Source organism: Monodon monoceros, unplaced genomic scaffold (assembly GCF_005190385.1).
Source record: "Monodon monoceros isolate NGI ecotype Baffin Bay Population unplaced genomic scaffold, NGI_Narwhal_1 Super_Scaffold_1, whole genome shotgun sequence".
Lineage (NCBI taxonomy): Eukaryota > Metazoa > Chordata > Mammalia > Artiodactyla > Monodontidae > Monodon > Monodon monoceros.
Genome location: NW_021703765.1, coordinates 86305728 through 86324638, shown reverse-complemented (window position 1 = coordinate 86324638; position 18911 = coordinate 86305728). Strand labels below are relative to the sequence as shown.

Genomic DNA, 18911 nt, shown 5'->3' with positions numbered 1-18911 from the left:
GCGGGAGAGGCCACAGCAGTGAGAGGCCCGCGTACCGCAAAAAAAAAAAAAGAAAAGAAAAAAAAAGAAAGGGGGAATCAATACTTCAATGACAGACATTCGATGACAATTCAATACATCACAGCTCAGGGGACATGCGGGGCGGCCAGTCAGCGAGAATGCCACATGCACACACTGTGTCATTATGTTTCCAAGGCAGACGGGTGGCTGGGGCACACGAGACCTGTGATGTGATGCTGGGATTTTTCATTAAAGGGGTGCTGGGGAGAGGGCAGATATGCACCAAGCTGGCAACCACGGTCGTGTCTGGGACTGGGGTCCCGGGGACTATTTTTTAAATATATTTAAATTTATTTATTTATTTATTTATGGCTGCATCGGGTCTTCGCTGCTGCGCGTGGGCTTCCTCTAGTTGCGGCGAGCGGGGGCTACTCTTTGTTGCAGTGCGTGGGCTTCTCATTGCAGTGGCTTCTCTTGTTGCGGAGCACGGGCTCTAGGCGCGCGGGCTCAGTAGTTGTGGCATGTGGGCTTGGTAGTTGTGGCTCACGGGCTCTAGAGCACAGGCTTAGTAGTTGTGGTGCACGGGCTTAGTTGCTCCACGGCACGTGGGATCTTCCCGGACCAGGGCTCGAACCTGTGTCCCCTGCACTGGCAGGTGGATTCTTAACCACTGCGCCACCAGGGAAGCCCAATCCCGGGGACTATTAATGGTCAGTTTCTGTAAAAGGGAAAAAGCATAACTCACCTACAGATACAAATGGACGCGTGTCAGAGAGTCGATTTAACCGTTAGCTAATGAAACGGCTGGTAAAACTTCAAACTGTTCCTGAGGGGACCCGAGAGCAGGCCTACCGGGAGAAGTGAAGTGAATCCCCCAAACTGATGCAAAGCTGCCCCCTTCCACCTGCAGGGGGGACACCACCGTCCCTCCTACAGACCAAGTTCATTCCGTGGACAAGAACTGTTTGCATAGCTCTTGGTCATGTCCACCAAAGAAGACCCAGAGACAGACAGACAGACCAGGAAGGTCACTAGACCAGGGGTGGGCAAGCTGTGGCCCGCAGGCCGGATCTGACCCCGACTTTGTAGAGAGTTTTATAGGCACACAGCGTTCACATCCGTGCTGTCCTGGCGGCTTTCTACAGCAGAGGTGAGCTGCTGCCCCTGGCCACCCTCTGGGCTTTCCAGAGCCTCGTGGCTGGCCCCCGCCCCGGGCAGTGCCCATCTCCCAGAGCAGTCTCCTGGGAATCTCCTTGATCATTGCAGAGCCTCACAGGTCCTCCATGTGCGGCTTTCCCTTCCCACCGACGTCCATCTCTATAGTAACTGAGGTCTTTATAATGAGCACAAATGAACTGTGTGGAGAAGAAACATTTTGCCCTATTTTAGCACGTCTGTCTTGGCAGGCCTTTAAGCCTCAAGCAATGCCAGTGGTCCAGGCCTCCTCTGACCTCGACACGCCGTACTTAACGACCTCAATGGCTCCGGCTCTGACCTAGAACAGCCCAGACCTCAGGGAGCTCAGCCCCGACGTCCCAGCCGCCCCAGCTCCTGCCGAGGAGAGCAGAGACCAGCTGTGCCCCCGCAAGCCCTGTGCAGGCTGCAGACTCATGAGCGAAATCGATGTTGTAGTGGTTTCATGCCTCTAAGTTTTGGACTGATTTCGTACACAGCCACAGCCCCTGGAACCGCCCACTTTGTGGATGAGAGGACCGAGGCCTGGAGGGGCTGGGCAATTTTCCCGAGCACAGAGCGGGGCACCAGCCGGTGGGCACTGAGGCCGTGACCTCACCAGGCCGTGATCAGCTGGGAGCAGGGGTGGGGCCCCGGGAGGCTTCCATTAACGGAGGATGCCCCACGGAGGAGGGCGGCTCAGCGCCAGGGGCCAGCTGCTGCCCCCCCAGCCCAGCGGGAAAGCCCTGATGGGGGCGCACATTCCCCAAGGTCTACGCCCTGGTTGTTTCAGGAGGCACCCCTCGGACATCCGGTTCTCTGCAGCTTACTTGCTACATGCCCGTTAAATGCTTGAGCACTCCTATCGCTGGAGGGAGTTCTCCGCGTCTCGTGATACGTTCATTTCGCGTGTGGCTGTGACTTAATCATCCAACAGCCCCATTCATCTCCTGGAGGGAGACAGACAGACAGGGAGACAGAGGGACAGAGGGACAGACAGGGCTGGCCTGTTTGTGCAGCAGGACCAGGGGACGGCGCCCCAGGCACACAGCAGGCAGCGCCCCGCCCCCCAACATCGGGCCACCCCCGCCCTCCCTCCAAGTTTTTCTGAAACCCTGGACCTGACAGCCCTGGAGCCGTGGCATCGTGCAGTGGGGTAGTCAGCGGGGGCCCCCCATGTCCCTGGCTCACTGGGTCTCAGTAACTCGAGAGGCGGGACCACGGGTGGTGCAGGAAACAACGCGTCCCTGTGTTTCTGCCGCGGGATTGAAATTCTACTTCAAGCTCCGGCTCCGGATGCGGCAGAAATGAGGTCTCTGCTGGTCAGGGTCCCCCCCTTCCCCGGTGGTGTCGGGACAGAGGTGTATGTGCCGGGAACAGAGAAGCAGCGTTTGAGTCAGGAGGAGGGCAGGCTGCCCTGAGATGGACAGCAAGGAAACCACCGTTGAGTGAATGAGGCAGGGAGGCAGGGCCCAGGCCGTCTGGGCAGGCACACTCACGGCGGGGCTCCCTGCAAGGAGCCTGGACTCAAGTCACTTGGGAAGGACTCGGCGGTCCCCTGGCACGCAAGGTACTACCTGTCCTCGCTGGCACCCCGAGAGACCCGTCTTCCCCTCCGTTCGGTTGGAGACCACGCAGGAGGCCAGCAGTCCCCTCTTCCCCACCGTGAGGCTCTTGCCTGCCCTGCTGCCCCTGGCGATCCTGGATGCCCCGTCCAAGACCGTCCGCCAACCTTTCTACTCTGGAGGTGCCTCCCGGCCTGCCCCGGACCCTCCTCATAGCAGGGTATCAAACCCCCTCACTGCTTGGTGGGGTGGCAGGTGCAGGGACTCTCTTTCTCAGGGGCCCTCCAACATCAGGCACTCAAGACCATCCCCACCCTGACACCGACTACAAGTCCAAGGCCCCTGAGATCCCCTCGGGTTGGACAACCCCCTGGGAGGATTACCCGAGCCCCCTCAGGGCTCTGTTCTCACGGTCCTGGTTCACTGCAGGGAGGGGGCGTGAAGTAGCCTCAGCCAAGGGAAGGGCACAGGACAGACCCCGGAGATCCCAGACCACGAGCATCCTGTGTCTTCCCCATGGGCCCTGACGTGTGACAGCACACACACGGGGTGCTGCCAGCCGGGGGCTCCCCGCCTCGACGTCCCGTTTTTACCGGGGCTGTGGGACCCACGTGGCTGCCTCCAGTGTCCAGCCCCTCTGGAGGGGGAGCGGATGCCACTCAGCCCAAAGCCCCGCCGTGACCCCCATCGGGGACTTTGACAGGCCGCGGCCCCGCAGACGGCGCTCCCATCAGGACGCCTGGGGCCTCGGGTCCCTCCTGGAGCCGGACAAAGGCCAGCCCTCAATTTCAACCAGGTTAAATCCCCCACCAGACGCCAGACTCCCGGGGGCGGGCCTGGCAGGCTGGCAGCCCAGAATGCGTGGACCTCCCTCCTACAGACCCCAGCCCAGGTGCTGCCGCCCGAGGGTCCTGGCTCTGCGCGTCCACTCAGGTTTCCGATTCCTGCTGGAGGCCTGGGGCTGACCCAGCTCCGAGTGGCCACCCGGCCTTGGAGGGGGAAGATGGCAGAGCCCACTCCATGGGGCCCCGAGCAGGCCTGTGGGGACTTCTGGCCTCCAGACACCTTCCCATGGACATGGGCCTCCTCTTGAAACAGGAGAGGTCAGGATACACACCATTCACGGGCAATAGAAAGTTCTAGAACTATACACAGGCAACAGTCACATGTCATGGATGCACAAATGCCACTGACTCATGCATTTTTATAAATTTATTTTATCTATTTTTGGCTGCACTGGTCTTCATTGCAGTGGCTTCTCTTGTTGCAGAGCACAGGCTCTAGGCACACGGGCTTCGGTAGTTGTGGCACACGGGCTCAGTAGCTGTGGATCACGGGCTCTAGAGCACAGGCTCAGTAGTTGTGGCACACGGGCTTAGTTGCTCTGCGGCATGTGGGATCTTCCCAGACCAGGGATCGAACCCGTGTCCCCTGCGTTGGCAGGTGGATTCTTAACCACTGTGCCACCAGGGAAGTCCCTGAATCACGCATTTTACAGTGGTTAGTTTTATGTTTTGTGGATTTCACTTTAACTTTTAAAATTTAGTGCACCTCAAATATCAAACTGGGCATACCTAAGCTAAAAGGTATTCATTCTGTGTCTGAAATCTTTTTTTAAGCAACTTGTAAAAACTGGACCTAGAAAACAACAGCGTCCCCAGTGCCACAAACAAAACGTCTACGTGGGCAGGTGGAGGGAGGCTTTGGGCAGGTGTACCTGGCCTCTCCCCCGGCGCGGGAAGCATGAGGGTCTGTGCGGGCGAAGTGGCGGCAGAGGAGAGGGTGGGTTGCAGGCTGGGGAGCGAGCAGGCTTCCACATCTCCCCACACGCTGCTCTTTCCCTTGAGTTCCTAGGTAAGCGCATGCTGCTTTGTAACTTACAAAGGCCAAACAAACCGGGGCAGGACTGTAGTTAAGCAAAGGGCAGCAGGCTTCCCCTTCGTCCTCCTCCAAGGGAGCCGCTGGAGGGGTGAGGCTGCCAGTAGCGGGTTCGCTGGTGCCTGTCTTTTTTTCTTTTTAAACACACAAACGTTTACTCTTTCTAAGCGCCTGCATTCTCGTCTCTGGGCTCAGAGGTGGGTCGCTCACAAGCGGCTCAGGATGGTCTCCTGGTACAGACCAGGGAGCCGCTGTGTCCTCCGCCCTCAGGTACACCTGCCCGAGGCCCTTCCCTCCCTCCGCCCGCCCACATAGACATCTTATTTGATCCCAGGTGGTTCCAAAGCCCTTGAAAGTCTGAACTTGTACCTCCCTTGGAGCCAGGAGCCCTGCAGTCAGCCCCACGTGCCCCAGAGGCTGTCCCGGCCACCCCTCGGGCTCCTGAAGGGCAGGCAGAGCCCCAGCGGTGCTCCCAGCCCCCCCGTTCAGTTCTTACCTCCAACCCACCACGCGGCCTCTCAGCCAACCTCACAGCCACTGGGAAGGGCACTGTCACCCCTCTTCCCCCGCGGACAACCAGGGCCAGAGGACAGGAAATGGGGACCTGCCGGAGGGCAAGCACGGCAGAGTGCGGCTGCCCGGGCACCAGCATGGCTACGGGCCACAGCCAGGACCTACGGGAGCGCAGGACGCCGAATGCAGACAAGACCAAGAGAGCCTGTTCAAGTGTTTTGTAGTTTGTAAATTTTTTTACACAGTGGCATTTTTCAAGAAAAGCGGGAGCCCTCAGGCCGTCCAGCACTGCCCCCTGGCATCCCCACACAAGGCCACGGCGGCCTCTGGCCCACTGGACACTCCTGGTGCCAGACGGCCCGGCTCTCTCAAGACCACCCACCCCCGCCCCCCGCTCCAGGCAAGCCCTGCGCCCCAGGGACAAGGCGGTTTCCAGCTCAGTAACGAGCATCCCCTGCTGCTCGTGGGAAGACGGGTGAAGGGCAGCGGGGCCACGTGGTGTGCTGCTACCAGCAGGGTGCACTGGGACCCCGGGCCGGTGGGGGGGACCTGGACACCAGACTGGCGGAACCCTTCCCTGCTGTGACTCCAGGGTGCCCACCACAAGCTCCCACCCTGCTCCCCGGGGGGAGGGGCAGGGCGGGGCCAGGAGCGGGGCACAGGAGGCGGCGGAGGGCAGCGAGGTATCTTATCTCCCCGTGGGCTGCCCCACCCCTGTGCCCCCGTCTCCAGGCATGTGCCGGACCAAGCGGGTTTTTTAAAGGAAACTGGGTCACTACCAGAGCCGGAAAACCCGCCACCTTTGGCAGAAAAGAAACCTCTAAAAGATAACCGTGGAAACAACCGGGCTGCTGGCCCACTCCGCTCAGGGGGTGGAGGAACGGACCGGCCCCGCCTGTAACCCCTCGATAGGGCAGACGCTCACCCCCGGACTCACTGTGCTTCTGGGGACAAAGGTGACCTCAGTAGGGCCTGGCCAGGCACAGAGAGCTCGTGCCCCTCTCTGTGCTCCCCGCCGAGACTGACCGGGGCACAGAGCCCCCCCGTCACTCCCACGTCACAGTCTAACTGCAGCAGAGAGGCTCTCACGGCCGCCCCGTGTCAGGAAGCACAGCGATGCAGAGGGCCTGACGCGTCTTGGGGGGGAATCGCAGGGGCCGACAGAAGCCACGACCTGGCGCGCTTGTAACTTGAGGCCCCGGAAGCAGGGGCTGCCCTGCAGCACCCCCCATACCCCACCTCACCCCTCCCCACCAGGCCGCAGGGAAGGGAGGGCCCCGGGCAGCACCCTCCGGTGAGGCCAGCAGGGTAGGCGGGTGGAGGGGCGGCAGGTGGACGGGAGAGCACCCCGCCGGCGCTCTGACCCCAGCCCCAGGGGCACAGGTGAAGGACCTGCACCTCCCGAGACCCCCGCCCACCAGCACCCCCCAGCGGCTTTCCCACAAGACCATCTGTCGGGGGCAGCGGGGCGCGCAGGGTCAGCTCAGCGTGAAGTGCTGGGCACAGAGGTCGTCCCGCCGGCCCAGCAGGCCCTGGGCCGGGATGAACTCCAGTGGCACCGGCTCGGGCCCTTTTTTCTGCAGGTCCTGCTCGAATATCTGCGGGGCGGGGACAGGCGGCCAGTCAGGCGCCCCGTGCTGCACGGCCCTCACTGCCCAGCGCCCGGCCCGCCTCACAGCCTCACCTGGAAGGCAGTGAGCTCCAGAAGCGGCGCGATGCTGACCTCGGCTTCGGACAGTGCCTGGTTAATGGCGCTGGCGGCCTTGGACACCTCGGGGTGGTAATGCTGCTGGAGGGCCTGGAGGGGCACGTGGGATGTCACCGCCCCTCGTGGGCAAAGCGAGGGGCACAGGACGCACTGAGCAGGGGACCATCCCACCACCTCCGCAGGCCAGGGACAGGACAGACGGAGGCAAAGGCTCCCCTGGGTGAGCGAAGTGACAAGGCAAGGTGGGATCCTTGGGGACCTGGAAGAGATGCTGGCAGGGGCGTGCAGGTGGGGGTGGGTGGGTGGCCGAGCGGGAGCGCCCAGGTGGGGCGGCTCCAGGAAGCCCAGGGAGTGACCAGCAGGCAGGCGCCCTCACCTGGAGCTCCCACAGGGAGCTCTCCAGGGCTCGGCTCCGGGCAGGGTCCTCCTCTCGGGGGTCATAGGGGTCGGCGTCCAGCTCTAGGAACGAGACCCAGGCTCCAGTCTGCCACCTGCACCCGCGTGCTGGCCTCTTGGCCAGGCCTCCCAGGGGCTCCAGCCGCACTCACCAGGGCCCCTGGGGCGGTGCACGAGGACGCGGCAGGCTGGGTGTCTGCGCAGCAGGTTGCAGATAAAGGGCAGGACTGTGAGTAGAGCCTCGGGGGGCGCCGTCAGGGCCAGGCGGGCCAGGCGCTTGGTGAAGGCAGCCACCAGGTAGGCAGGCAGATGCCTGGGGGGCGGGGGGGAGGTGTAAGACTCCACTCCTCCGTGCCAGCCCCCAGCTTCCGTCCTGGCCTGCGGGCCGCAGCCCCACAGGGATGAGCGGGGCCCAGGCAGCCCTGCGGCTCTGAGCCAGGCCAGGTGTCCCCAGCCCCACCCCCACTCACGAGGATGACAGGAAGAGGTCGGCCAGGTGGAAGAAGCGAGCCCGGTACTTGACGTGGAAGACAGACGGGTCAAGCAGGCCATACAGCTTCCGGTAGAAATCAGGGTACTCCCTGGCGGGGGAAGTGAGTGACGGAGCACGTGTCGGGGTAGAGCCACAAACAGAACAGATCGGGAATCCCAGCCGGGGTCACGGATGAACGAGCAGAGCTGAAAAGCCCTCAGACCACCCCAAGGCGGACACTCACAGGTTGTGCTTATGAATCAGGATGAAAAGTCCGTTCAAAGCCAGGAGGCTGATGGCTCCACCTGCAGACAGACGCGCAGCCGTGGAGCCCAACCCAACGGCACACCCCCGCCAGCTGCCTGGCCCAGGGCTGCAGAGGCCCCCCCCACCGCCCCCACCGCCGCCCTGGTCCCGCTGCTCCCGGCTCCGGGGCCCGCCAGGCGCTCCCTGCTCACCGACGTCACAGGCGCGGGCGAGGAAGTCGATCATGAGGCTGGGCTGCGCCAGGTGAGGCAGGATGGAGTCGTGCATGATCACCAGCACCTTCTTGCAGATACGGAGAGGCAGCTGCCAGAAGCAGCAGGTCAGGTCGGGCGCGGCCCGCCCCGCTTGCTGGAGCCCAGCCCTGGGGTCCCTCCCCGACCCCTACCTGGTGCTTGAGAAAGCCGAGCCACATCTGCTGGAAGGCCTTCCTGTGCTCCTGCGGGGAAGCGGCAAGGGTGGGCGTGCCCCACGCTCCCAATCATGCCCACTCTCCTCCTGCCTCCGGTACGGAGCCAGGGCCTAAGAAACCCCAGCGAAAGAACACCTCCCTCTCGGCCACAGGCCCTGTGTTCACAGCCGCCCTGGCAATGACACTCAGCCCCAGAGAGGCCTGGGCAGGCCGCCTCTGACCTCCGGGAACCGTGCCTGGGCCCTCGGGGCCTCCTGTGACCCCGGTGGCTGACAAGGCCAGGAAGGGGGCGCTAGCCCAGGACCGGGGGATTCCCAGGGAAACCACCACCCACCCAGGGCGTCTCACCCTCAGATGAACGACCTTCCACTTGTCCGAGAGCTCTGCAGATAAAGCGAGGGGTCACACGACACGGGAGAAGGCCGGGCCCCTGCCCTCCCGCCCTTCCAGCCCCGGCGCTTACCCACGTGCTTCACGTAGAAGTTGGAGGGGACGCTCTCCTGGCGGGGCAGGCTCACGGAGGACAGCAGCATGAAGGTGTTGTTCCAAAAAGCGAGGGGCACCTGCTGCAGACCTGGCCTGAGCACCTGGACGCCGTGTGCCCGTCACCCCCTGCCCCCATCCTCTCCCGACCCAGGCGGCTCACCTCAGGGCGCCCATCAGCGGCCCGGGCCACGGCGTCCGCCGCGGCCTGCATCGTGTGGTAGCGGATGTCGTCGTGTTCCAGGTACTCCCGGAACTGACAGAGCAGCAGGGAGCGGTCCTCTTCTGGAGAGAGCAGGCCTCCTACCACCGACTGCGGGGGAGGGGGAACAAGGTGGTGAGCACCTCTCTGACCCCCAGGACAGGCGGCCCAGGTGTGGAGCTCACATAGCAGAGTCTGGGGGGGGCTTCCAGAGTCCCCCCAAACCCCACAACCCACAGGCAGCCGGGGAGACCCGCAAGCGGGCAGCCTGGGCCTCACCTTGAAGAGCTGGTAGGGGAAGAGATAGTTGCCTTCCCACTTGGGCTTCTCCAGGGGGTGTTCACCCTCCAGCTGCACGAACTTCATGAGGGTGCTGAGGGCCAGCTCCTAGGAGGGGTGGCAAAGGGACCGCGAGGCGCCCGCCACACGTCATCCCTGCAGACAGGCCCACAGAGCTCCCCCGGCCCTCAGGCCTGAACACCCTCAAGATAAAGCTCCTGTGAGAATCAGGAGACAGGACGGACGCAGCCACACCCAGAGGAACCAGCCACAGAAAGAGACAGCACCCTCACCTGGACCGGCACCTGCAGCCACGGCCCCAGACCCCTCGCAGACCCCTGCGCTGGCAAGCAAGGCTAGCGGGCCAGACTCACCTTGATCCGAAAGGAGGAGCGAGCCAAGAGCTCCCCCAGGCGGTTGCAGCAGCTGTGGTACCGGTGCCGCATCCACACCTTGTACTTGCGAGTGGCCCCCCGGGACCCTGCAGGTGGGGCAGGGCAGTCAGCCCACACCGACACCCGCACACGCCAGACGGGACCCAGCCCCACCCTCCCCCTGCCCTCTACTCAGCCCAGCCGAGGAATGAGTGAAAACGAGTCGCTGTGGTTCCAGACCTGGGGCAGGACCAGCACGTTCCCCCAGGCAGGATCCTCTCTCCTTTCACCCCAAGACCCAGACGCGCCAAGGACTGAGACACATAACTCTAAACCCCCGTGGAATTGACAGTCAACTATAGGCATCATCAAATCCCACAAGAGGCACAAAACAAGACAAACAGTTACACCCCACCCAACCTTTACTTACACCTGGCTTCAACGCCCCTATTACCCACCCCTTCCCCCAAACACAATCTCCCGATCCCACCGACCCGCGTAGCCTATGATGGAGTTTTTGGGGGGGGGGGCTCATCCCATGTTAGCAAGATCCCCCTCTAACCTTGTCAGAGACCAGGCCCTCCTGGACACTGACCTGCCATGACCATCTCCTCAGAGGGCAGCTGGCCCACAAACAGCTCTCCGCGGGCCAGCAGGGCCCCGAAAAGTCGGCTGCATGCACGCACCGCTTCGTGGACCTCCTCCTGGTCCTCAGACTGCGGGGAGATGCCGGTCGCGGGGTGCCCCGCCTGGAGCTGTGGCCCCTGCCCCCTTTCCCGACCAGGACCCCAGCCCCACCCCACCCCTGAGCCCGCGTGACCCTCCCATCCCACCTCTGCCAAACCCCGCACCCGACCCTCCAACCTGGGAGCCCTGCGAGACTGGAGAAGACCCCCAGAAAAGTCCTGAACTCCGCTTTGCAATTAGCTGCCGCATTCCGAACCCAAGTCCCACCTCGTCAGAGCCCGAGAAGACCCCATTCTGGTCTCCAACCCCGGGACCCGGCCGCGACCCCCGCCGCTCCCCACGGGCCCCCACCTGCAGCACGGCCAGGATGTCGAACACGGCGTTGGCCTTGCCTCGGTCTGCCAGCACCGCCTCCACCAGGCGGCCCAGCGCCCGGCGCGCGCCCCCAGGGCCGGCTTCCCCTTCCATGCCGCCACCCCACGCGGCCGAGACCAACCCAGCCGCCCACCGGCTCCGCCTCCCGGCGCTCCACTGACGTTACCGCCGGCGCCTGATGACGTCGCGCCCCGCCCCCTCGTCATCGTGGCGCGCCGGGCCGGACTGGCGCGCGGCGGGTGGCATGGCGCTCTTCCACGTCGCGCGGTACGCGGGCCCCGAGGCGGCCGGGGCGGAGGCCGAGGCGGACGGCCGGGCTCGCGCGCTGCTGGAGCGGCTGCGGTGCCGGGCCCGAGAGCGGCAGCTGCAGAAGCAGCCGCCGCAGCAAGAACTCTCGGAGCCTGCGGAGGCCGCGCAGACCGCGCAGGCGGCGGGGAAGCGGCGACGGCGGCCGCGCAGAACGCGGAGGCGCAAGAGCGGCGGGGCGCCGGGGAGCCCGCACGCACCTCCCTGCAAGCGGCGGAAGGCGGACGACGAGGATGAGGACGCGGGCGCAGGTAGGGCCTCGCGGGGCGAGGCGGGGCCCTGGGACTCGGGACCGCGTGGGGCTGACGCGCCGCCCCGCCCCCGCTTCTGCCGCGCAGAGAGCAGCGAGGAGGCGCCGGCGGGGAACAGCGTGGGCGCCGAAGCCGCGGGGTCGCCGGAGGGCCAGGGCGGACCGCCCCCCGAAGAGGCTTCTGGTCCCCCAGCCCACGCCCTGGTGCTCGGGGGCTTCGAGAGGAGCAAGGCGCCAAAGGTGAGCGGCCCGGGGGGGAGGCTGCAGCACTGGGGTGGCTGTCGTTACCGTGGCTTGTGTTCGTGGGACGGCATGGAGGACGGTGCTTGCGCCTGATGGGTGTATGGTTTGTGTTCGGTGAGTGAACACCTGAGCCGGCCGACTGCTGATGTCTTAGCATCCTTGTTTACGGTTTGAATCCTGTGCAAACTCAGCACTTATATTTTCAATCGTGAGAGTTCTCTTTTTTTTTCCGAAACCAGTGGGTTGACTTGGTTTCCGTGCTGCTGTCACAGAGATCTCTCTAAACAGCTTCGCTTCCTTGGTGCACATTTAAAGAGCTTCCACTGTGCTCGCCAATCTAGCGAACAAAATGGGAGATCCTACCAGGTCTACCAGGTTCCTGGGCGAGTTGCAGATTCATGTCAACATAAGATTTCAGTAGTCGAATACGTGAGCTAAAGGATGTCTGGAGCATGATCGTCATCATGAAGAATAAGAGAAGCTGGGCAGAGTGCCCTTGGGGAGATCCACTTTGAGTTGGAATCAGAAGACAGGGATCAGCCTGGTTAAGGTGTGGTGGGGGCAGGGAAGTGTGTGCCAGGGAGAGGGCCGAGTTGGGGCAAAGGCCCCGAGGTAGCAATGAGTTTGTTGTGTAAAACGACAGAGGGTTTGTATGGTTGGTGCAGAGCCAGTGATAGCAAACAGAAGCGCGGGCAGGAGAGTGCCAGGTCACGGGCACCTTGCGGGTGTAGTCCGGAGCACAGATGTCATTGGAGCACGGGTGTTATTAGGTGCGAAGGTGCCCCTGGGTGGTTTGGCTTAGGGAGCTTTCTGGTATGTATTTTTCACGCCTTTTAAAGGCTTCACGGAGAGTGAGACGTGGGTGGTCTAGGAGAAGCTAGAAAGCTTGCCTCTTTCTTGCGGCCTTTTCAGCCTGAGTGTCTTGAGCGCTTGGCTTATGGGGCCTTGCTCTGCTGGCCTGGCGGGTTTGGGAGTGTTCACCGCGTCTCTTTCTCTTTCCCTTTGTGATAGGTCCAGCCTTTCCTGCCAGCGTGGCTGGCTGAGCCAAGCTGCGTTGGAAAGAGTGTCACCGAAGGCCTGGTGCCTATTGACGATATCCCGGAAGTCCACCCGGACCTGCGGAAGAGGCTGCGGGCTCAAGGCATCTCGTCCTACTTTCCAGGTGCCCCTGCCCTGCGCAGGTGGGGTGGGGTGGCGGTGGGAGCAGGGTTTCCTTCCAGAGCACCTTCTCCCAGAACCGTGCAAGGCCATCGCTCAGCAGCTGCCCACACAGGCAGCCTGTGCACACGTCCAGTGGCCGGTGTGGTCCTGGCCTCAGCACCTCCAGCCTCTCAGCACTCCGGGAGGCTCTGGTGCGGACCTTGAGCGAGAGCCCAGCCCAGAGGTCACAGACGGGGAGGCGGCCGTTTCCGGTGCCTGTGCTAGTACTGGGTGTCCCTGCACCGATGTGACGTGCGTCTCGCCGTTCCTTGTCCAGTGCAGGCAGCAGTGATTCCCGCTCTCCTGGAGAGCGCAGCCAACGGGTTTCTGGTAAGCAGAGGCGGCTACCGGCCTAGCGACCTCTGTGTGTCTGCCCCAACGGGCAGTGGGAAGACACTGGCCTTCGTCATCCCCGTGGTGCAGGTGAGCGCAGGGAGCCCTCGCCCTCCAGGCGGGTCTGCAGGCAGGAGCGGCTGACGCGGGCACGGGCGGACGCGGGGGGCGGGCTGACGCGGGTGGCTGTCTACCCCGCAGGCCCTGCTACGGCGAGCCGTGTGCCAGGTTCGGGCCCTGGTTGTGCTGCCGACCAAGGAGCTGGCCCAGCAGGTACGTGGGCCCATGCCTGGAGGTCAGACCCAGGGGCTTCGTCACTGCGGCGCGGGGCCTCAGGTTGCGCTGGTGATGGCTGCTTTTCCTCCAGGTGAGCAAAGTGTTCAGCGTCTACACAGATGCCACTCCTCTTCGGGTCGCCCTGGTCACCGGGCAGAAGTCGCTGGCCAAGGAGCAGGAGAGTCTCGTGCAGGACACGTAGGTTCCTCCGGTCTGTGGGCTCCTCCGAGAGGTGGGCTCACTCTGTGCAGCCACATCGTAGCCATCTGGCCCCGGGGAGCGGAGCGCCGCCGTCCACAGGGTCCCTATGTCGGGGGGGGGGGGGTCAGTGCAGGGCGGCCCTCCTGAGCCACTCTCCGCTCCACAGAGCAGACGGCTTCCGCTGCCTGGCAGACATCGTGGTGGCCACCCCTGGCCGCCTGGTGGACCACGTCGAGCAGACCCCAGGATTCAGCCTCCAGCATCTCCGCTTCCTGGTAGGTGGCCCACGTGGAGAGAGGCCCGGGCGCAGACCCGAAGCTGACCGCGGTCCCCCCCACCCCGCAGGTCATCGATGAGGCCGACCGCGTGATAGACAGCATGCACCAGGCCTGGCTGCCGCGGGTGGTGGCCGCGGCCTTTCCCAGTGAGGGCAGTAGGGATCCCTTTGCTCTGCTCCAGAGAACACAGCCCCGGGCTGTGACCGCAGCCAGGTACCAGGCCCTGCACTCCGCTCGGCGCCCAGTGGGGCCGCCCTGGGCTGGTCCCCTCCGCTGTCCCCCGTCTGAGACGCTCTCCCACCGGGCTGGGGTGGGCTGGTTGGGCTGTGCTGCTTTCCCAGCGTCCCCTCCCTTTTCAGCGTCTGCTGCCCTCAGATGCCACTGCAGAAACTACTCTTCTCAGCCACTCTGACCCAGAACCCCGAAAAGCTGCAGCAGCTCGGCCTCTACCGGCCCCGGCTCTTTTCCACGGGCTCGGTGCACGGGGGCCTCAGAGACCCCGACGTGGACGTGGCCGGGGACTTGGGCGGGAAGTACACCTTCCCTGCGGGGCTCACGGTGAGCAGGGCACTTGGAGGGGGGAGGGGGCGCGTCTAGGCACCGGGCTGTGGCCAACCTCGCGCCGTCCCCCGCAGCATCGCTACGTGCCCTGCAGCCTCCGCCTCAAGCCGTTGGTCGTCCTGCACCTGATCCTGGAGATGAATCTCTCAAGGGTTCTGTGTTTCACCAACTCCCGTGAGAACTCCCACAGGTGAGGCCCGCGTGGTGCAGAGACTGGAGGAGAGAGGAGGTGGTTCCCCCAGCCCACCCGGCTCTGGCCTCTCCCGCCCAGGCTGTTCCTGCTAGTCCAGGCTTTTGGGGGCGTGCGCGTGGCCGACTTCTCCTCCCGCTATGGGCCTGGCGCTAGGAAGCTGATCTTGAAGCGGTTTCAGCAGGGGAAGATCCAGCTGTGAGTACCTGGGAAGACAGGCCGGGGTCCTGCTCTGGGGAGGGCACTCGCTCCGGCGTCAGCCTAGGCTCCTGAAGGGCGCCTCGGGCCCTCCCCAGCTCCTTGGCGGCGTCCCCAGCAGGGCGGGAAGGGGCGTGTGTCCCTGCTCCCGGCCTCAGGCAGGGCCCGCGGCCCCTCGTGTCCCGCCAGCCTCATTAGCACCGACGCCACAGCCCGCGGCATCGACGTGCAGGGCGTGCAGCTGGTGGTGAACTACGACGCCCCCCAGTACCTGCGGACCTACGTGCACCGGTGCGGGACTGGCCTTGGGTCTGGGGAGGGGGTGGCTTGCGGAGAAAGCCTGGTCCCAACAGCCCTCAGGGGCTGGGGGCCACGGCTCTGGAGGAGGCTGTGCTCCGTTTCAGGGTTGGAAGAACCGCCCGCGCCGGAAAATCCGGACAGGCCTTCACGCTGCTCCTCGAGGTGCAGGTCAGCCTGGGGGTCTCAGCCCGAGGTGGGGCCCCGGCGGGGCGGGAGCCTCTTCCCCTCACGTGCTCCTTCCCCGCAGGAGAGGAGGTTCGTCCGGATGCTCAGGGAAGGCGGGGTGCCCAGGCTGGAGCGGCACGACGCCCCCAGTGAGCTCCTGCAGCCGCTGGTCCCACGGTACCAGGAGGCCCTGTCCCAGCTGGAGAGGGCCGTCAGGGTGAGGCGCCGCGGGGGCTCGTCTTGGCACAGCCGAGGTGGAGGGAGGAGACGGCAGGGGTGCCCACGGCCCGGAGGGGTCCGGCACCGAACTGGCTTTCCGAGCGGGCGTGGGGATGGGGCGTCTCTGCCCTCGGGGGTGGAGGGTGGGGCCGGCCGCAAGGAGTGAGCGGCGGGTGGCGCCTACCAACCCCTGCCAACCGCCACCCCTGCAGGAGGAGCAGAGGCAGAAGGCAGCCTAGGCCGGGGCTCGGGGCTCTGCCCTCATGGTGGGGGAGCCGCCTCCTTTCTGGAAACATCCCAAGCACCGGTTGCTGGACGCACGAGCAGGAGACGGGGATTCCTCAGCTGAGCGAGCCTCGGTCCCCAAGCACGCTGCTGTCCTGGGCCCGGCACCCTGGACACAAGGCTCCGGCCCAGGCCTGAGACTTTCCAGGGGGCACAAGGTCAGCCCCCTGTCGGGTGGTCTTTCTGGAAGCAAGTCTCCAGTGAAACTGTTTACGCTCCCCTGGAGCTGACGGGGTGGCGTGTGCCACGCGTTAGGCTGTAAGTTGGGGATCAGCCTTGAGGTACCTTCAGGAATTCAGTTCTTCTAACAGTGTGAGCCACCACCCTGCGTGGGAGAGGTGGCCCTGAGTCCCTCGCTGTTGGGGTGAACGGCCGGCTGCTAAGTAGCCGTTCCCCGCGAGGCGTCACAGAGACCGGAGGATGCGCTGCGAGGTCATCGTGGCTGTACTTCACGATTAGTCACCGCGTGTGTGAGACGAGTGTCCAGGAAACAGGCTTCAGAGCACTGACCGCCGTCTCTGAGAAAGCTTCGTTTCCAAAAGTCACGTGTTGACAGAGCCTTAATGGGAATGAACCGCAGCTCCTTGTGTTGGCAGAATAACCACCATGAGTCCTGGCGTCCCGTGTGCTCGCTGTCACCCGAGTGGACGTCATGGGGCAGAGTGGGCAGCTTACGGGAGAGCACGCGGACCAGGACTCGGGTCGCACCAGCCTGGACCTCTTGGGGCTGTAAACGCACTCTGCGTACCGAACCAGCTCACATTTCAGTCCAGGCTTCGCACGGGACCCGGGGGATGGTACAGCCATGCACAGCCTCTGAGAGGCGGCTTCCCAGTCTGTGGATTGTATCTCAATAAAGCATCTGTTTAAAAACAAATATGGACTTCTTCCCTGGTGATGCAGTGGTTAGGAATCTGCCCACCAATGCAGGGGACACAGGTTCAAACCCTGGTCTGGGAAGATCCCACGTGCCACAGAGCAACAAAGCCCGTGTGCCACAACTACTGAGCCTGCATTCTAGAGCCCACGAGCCACAACTACTGAACCTGTGCTCTAGAGCCCACGAGCCACAACTACTGAGCTTGCGTGCCACAACTGCTGAGCCTGTGCTCTAGAGCCCGTGAGCCACAACTACCGAATCCTGTGTGCCTAGAGCCCATGCTCCGCAACAAGAGAAGCCACCACAACGAGAAGCCCGCGCACCGCAACAAAGAGTAGCCCCCGCTTGCCGCAACTAGAGAAAGCCCGCATGCAGCAATGAAGACCCAATCAGCCAAAAATAAGTAAATTAATTTTTTTAAATAATAAAATGTTAAAAAATAGTGAACACACATGCCCCTGGGTGATAGGATTGCTGGAAATACCAGATTGCCTCCTCAGCCTGCCTTTTCCTTTCCATTCAGCCACGCTTGTGTCAGAAGACGGGAAGAGGCCCAGGCAGGTGACTGAAGACAACGGCTGAGCCTTTAGAAGTTTCGTAATATTGATAATTGCCAGCAGAACAAAGAACTCCGATGTCACCTTTACTGAGCATTGCGGAGGGGCCGGGCGCGTGGGGACAGGAGAGAAGCTGCAGCGTGTGCGGAGGCCCCGAGCCTGCCCACGGGTTCCGGGAAGAGGTTGAAGTGGGGGCTGGGGGCTGGGAGCATGCAGCCACTCATGGGGGCACCGCAGGCGCTGCCGCTGCCGCGGGAGACCGAGCAGAAGCACCTCGGCTGTGGCCTGTCCCGAGCCTTCCTGCCCCTCACTTCCGGGAGGGGGGGCCCGGGAGTAGCAAAGTGACCACCAGGCGGAAACGACATTGCCTGCTTTCGCCCTTCACTTTGAACTTGGAGATACAGCGCCTCCCCTGCACCTGCTGGGTCTCTGGGGCCGTGGGCATCTGGGAAACGGGCGGTAGTGGTGTCTGTCTTCAAGGCAGGCTGCAGTGTGCAGGTCACTTTGCTGTTGGGTTTCAACAGCGACTTGCTGGGCATTTATCTGGAAAAGAAGACGACTTCAGAGAAAAGCAAAGTAGCAGGAATTAACAGCGTGTAAGCCAATCACTCATACTGCAAAACAAACTCATAGAAAAAGAGATCAGGTTTGTCATTACCAGAAGCAGGGGGATTGGATGAGACGGTCGAAAGGTACAAACTTCCCTTTATTAGATAAATAAGTATTAGGAATGTAATGTACAACATGACAAATATAACACTGCTGTAGGTTACACATGATGTGTATGAGAGCTGTTAAGAGTAAATCCTGAGTTCTGAGCACAAGGAAAACATTTTTTTGTCTATTTAATGTTCTATCTGTGTGAGATGGCGGACGCTCGTTAAACTTACTGTGATAATCACTCCATGATGTGTAAGTCAGATCATTATGCTGCACACCTTAGACGTACATAGTGCTGTAGGTCAATGACATCTCAATAAAACGGAGAAATAAGAAGCAAAGAGTGAAGGGGGCGCGAACGTGGCAGACCAGCCTCGCAGGCGTTCCTGCTGCCACCGCACACACGGCAGGGTGGGCACAGATGCTCTGTGCTGGCAGGAACTGAGCTCACAAAGGCTCCAGGGGGACCTCAGACCCCGGAACTGCATCCCCCCGAGGGTTAGAACTGATCAGGGTTAGGACTGAGCAGAGCCGGGCCGGGACCCACCGGTCCAGCAGCTGTGCTGGTCGTCCGACGGCCCTGGGATGGCTGTTCGGCCCTCCTGGGGGGACCCCTCGGCCAGGCCGGCCCACGAGCACCGAGGCACGCAGATGACAGCGTGGCCTTGGTGCAACCATTCTGCTGCCCTCGCTCCCCTGGGCACGCGGGGCAAGGATGGGGAGCGAGGCACCTGCAGGTCTCGTCACCCAGGAAAGCCCCAGGTGCTGCCTCTCAGAAGGCTGTAGGGGAGGTGCCATTCTCTGGTGCAGCGAAGCCTCCCTCCTGCTGAAGAGCAGTCTAGACTGTGCCCACCGGTGCTCCTGGGAGCGTTCCCTGGCAAGTGTGTAAGGGGGTGCTGTGGCCTGCCAGCTTCTCCTCCCCCGGGCACATCGACGCCTTCTGGTACAAGAGACAGAGGAGGAGGGTGGCGAGGCCACAGCCGCAGCTCTGGACACGTGTGCCGTGTCTGCGAACCCGCACCCCCAGA

General features: G+C 63.1%; 2 protein-coding genes across 4 annotated transcripts; one reads left to right on the top strand and one right to left on the bottom strand.

The window, feature by feature from the left end:
- Positions 1–5100: 5100 nt before the first annotated feature.
- Positions 5101–10936, bottom strand: NOC4L (nucleolar complex associated 4 homolog). Of its 2 annotated transcripts, none has more exons than XM_029226967.1 (15): positions 10758–10936; positions 10315–10435; positions 9720–9826; positions 9346–9453; positions 9028–9177; positions 8845–8947; positions 8730–8764; positions 8358–8408; positions 8164–8275; positions 7950–8010; positions 7704–7814; positions 7386–7546; positions 7214–7296; positions 6814–6927; positions 5101–6727 (listed from the first exon to the last, which is right to left on the bottom strand). In XM_029226967.1, exons 1-15 carry the CDS (start codon positions 10872–10874, stop codon positions 6608–6610), a joined length of 1554 nt encoding a protein of 517 aa, XP_029082800.1. In that variant the 5' UTR covers positions 10875–10936; the 3' UTR covers positions 5101–6607. The 2 variants fall into 2 exon arrangements, with proteins under 2 accessions (XP_029082800.1, XP_029082807.1); XM_029226974.1 differs by having other exon boundaries at positions 8845–8944; positions 10758–10916.
- A 72-nt stretch (positions 10937–11008) lies between these two features.
- Positions 11009–16663, top strand: DDX51 (DEAD-box helicase 51). Of its 2 annotated transcripts, XM_029226950.1 has the most exons (15): positions 11009–11338; positions 11426–11577; positions 12592–12742; positions 13058–13203; positions 13315–13386; positions 13481–13587; positions 13757–13865; positions 13936–14081; positions 14228–14426; positions 14504–14619; positions 14701–14817; positions 15007–15108; positions 15222–15285; positions 15365–15499; positions 15714–16663. In XM_029226950.1, exons 1-15 carry the CDS (start codon positions 11026–11028, stop codon positions 15738–15740), a joined length of 1956 nt encoding a protein of 651 aa, XP_029082783.1. In that variant the 5' UTR covers positions 11009–11025; the 3' UTR covers positions 15741–16663. The 2 variants fall into 2 exon arrangements, with proteins under 2 accessions (XP_029082783.1, XP_029082777.1); XM_029226944.1 differs by having other exon boundaries at positions 11009–11577.
- The last annotated feature ends 2248 nt before the right edge of the window (positions 16664–18911 follow it).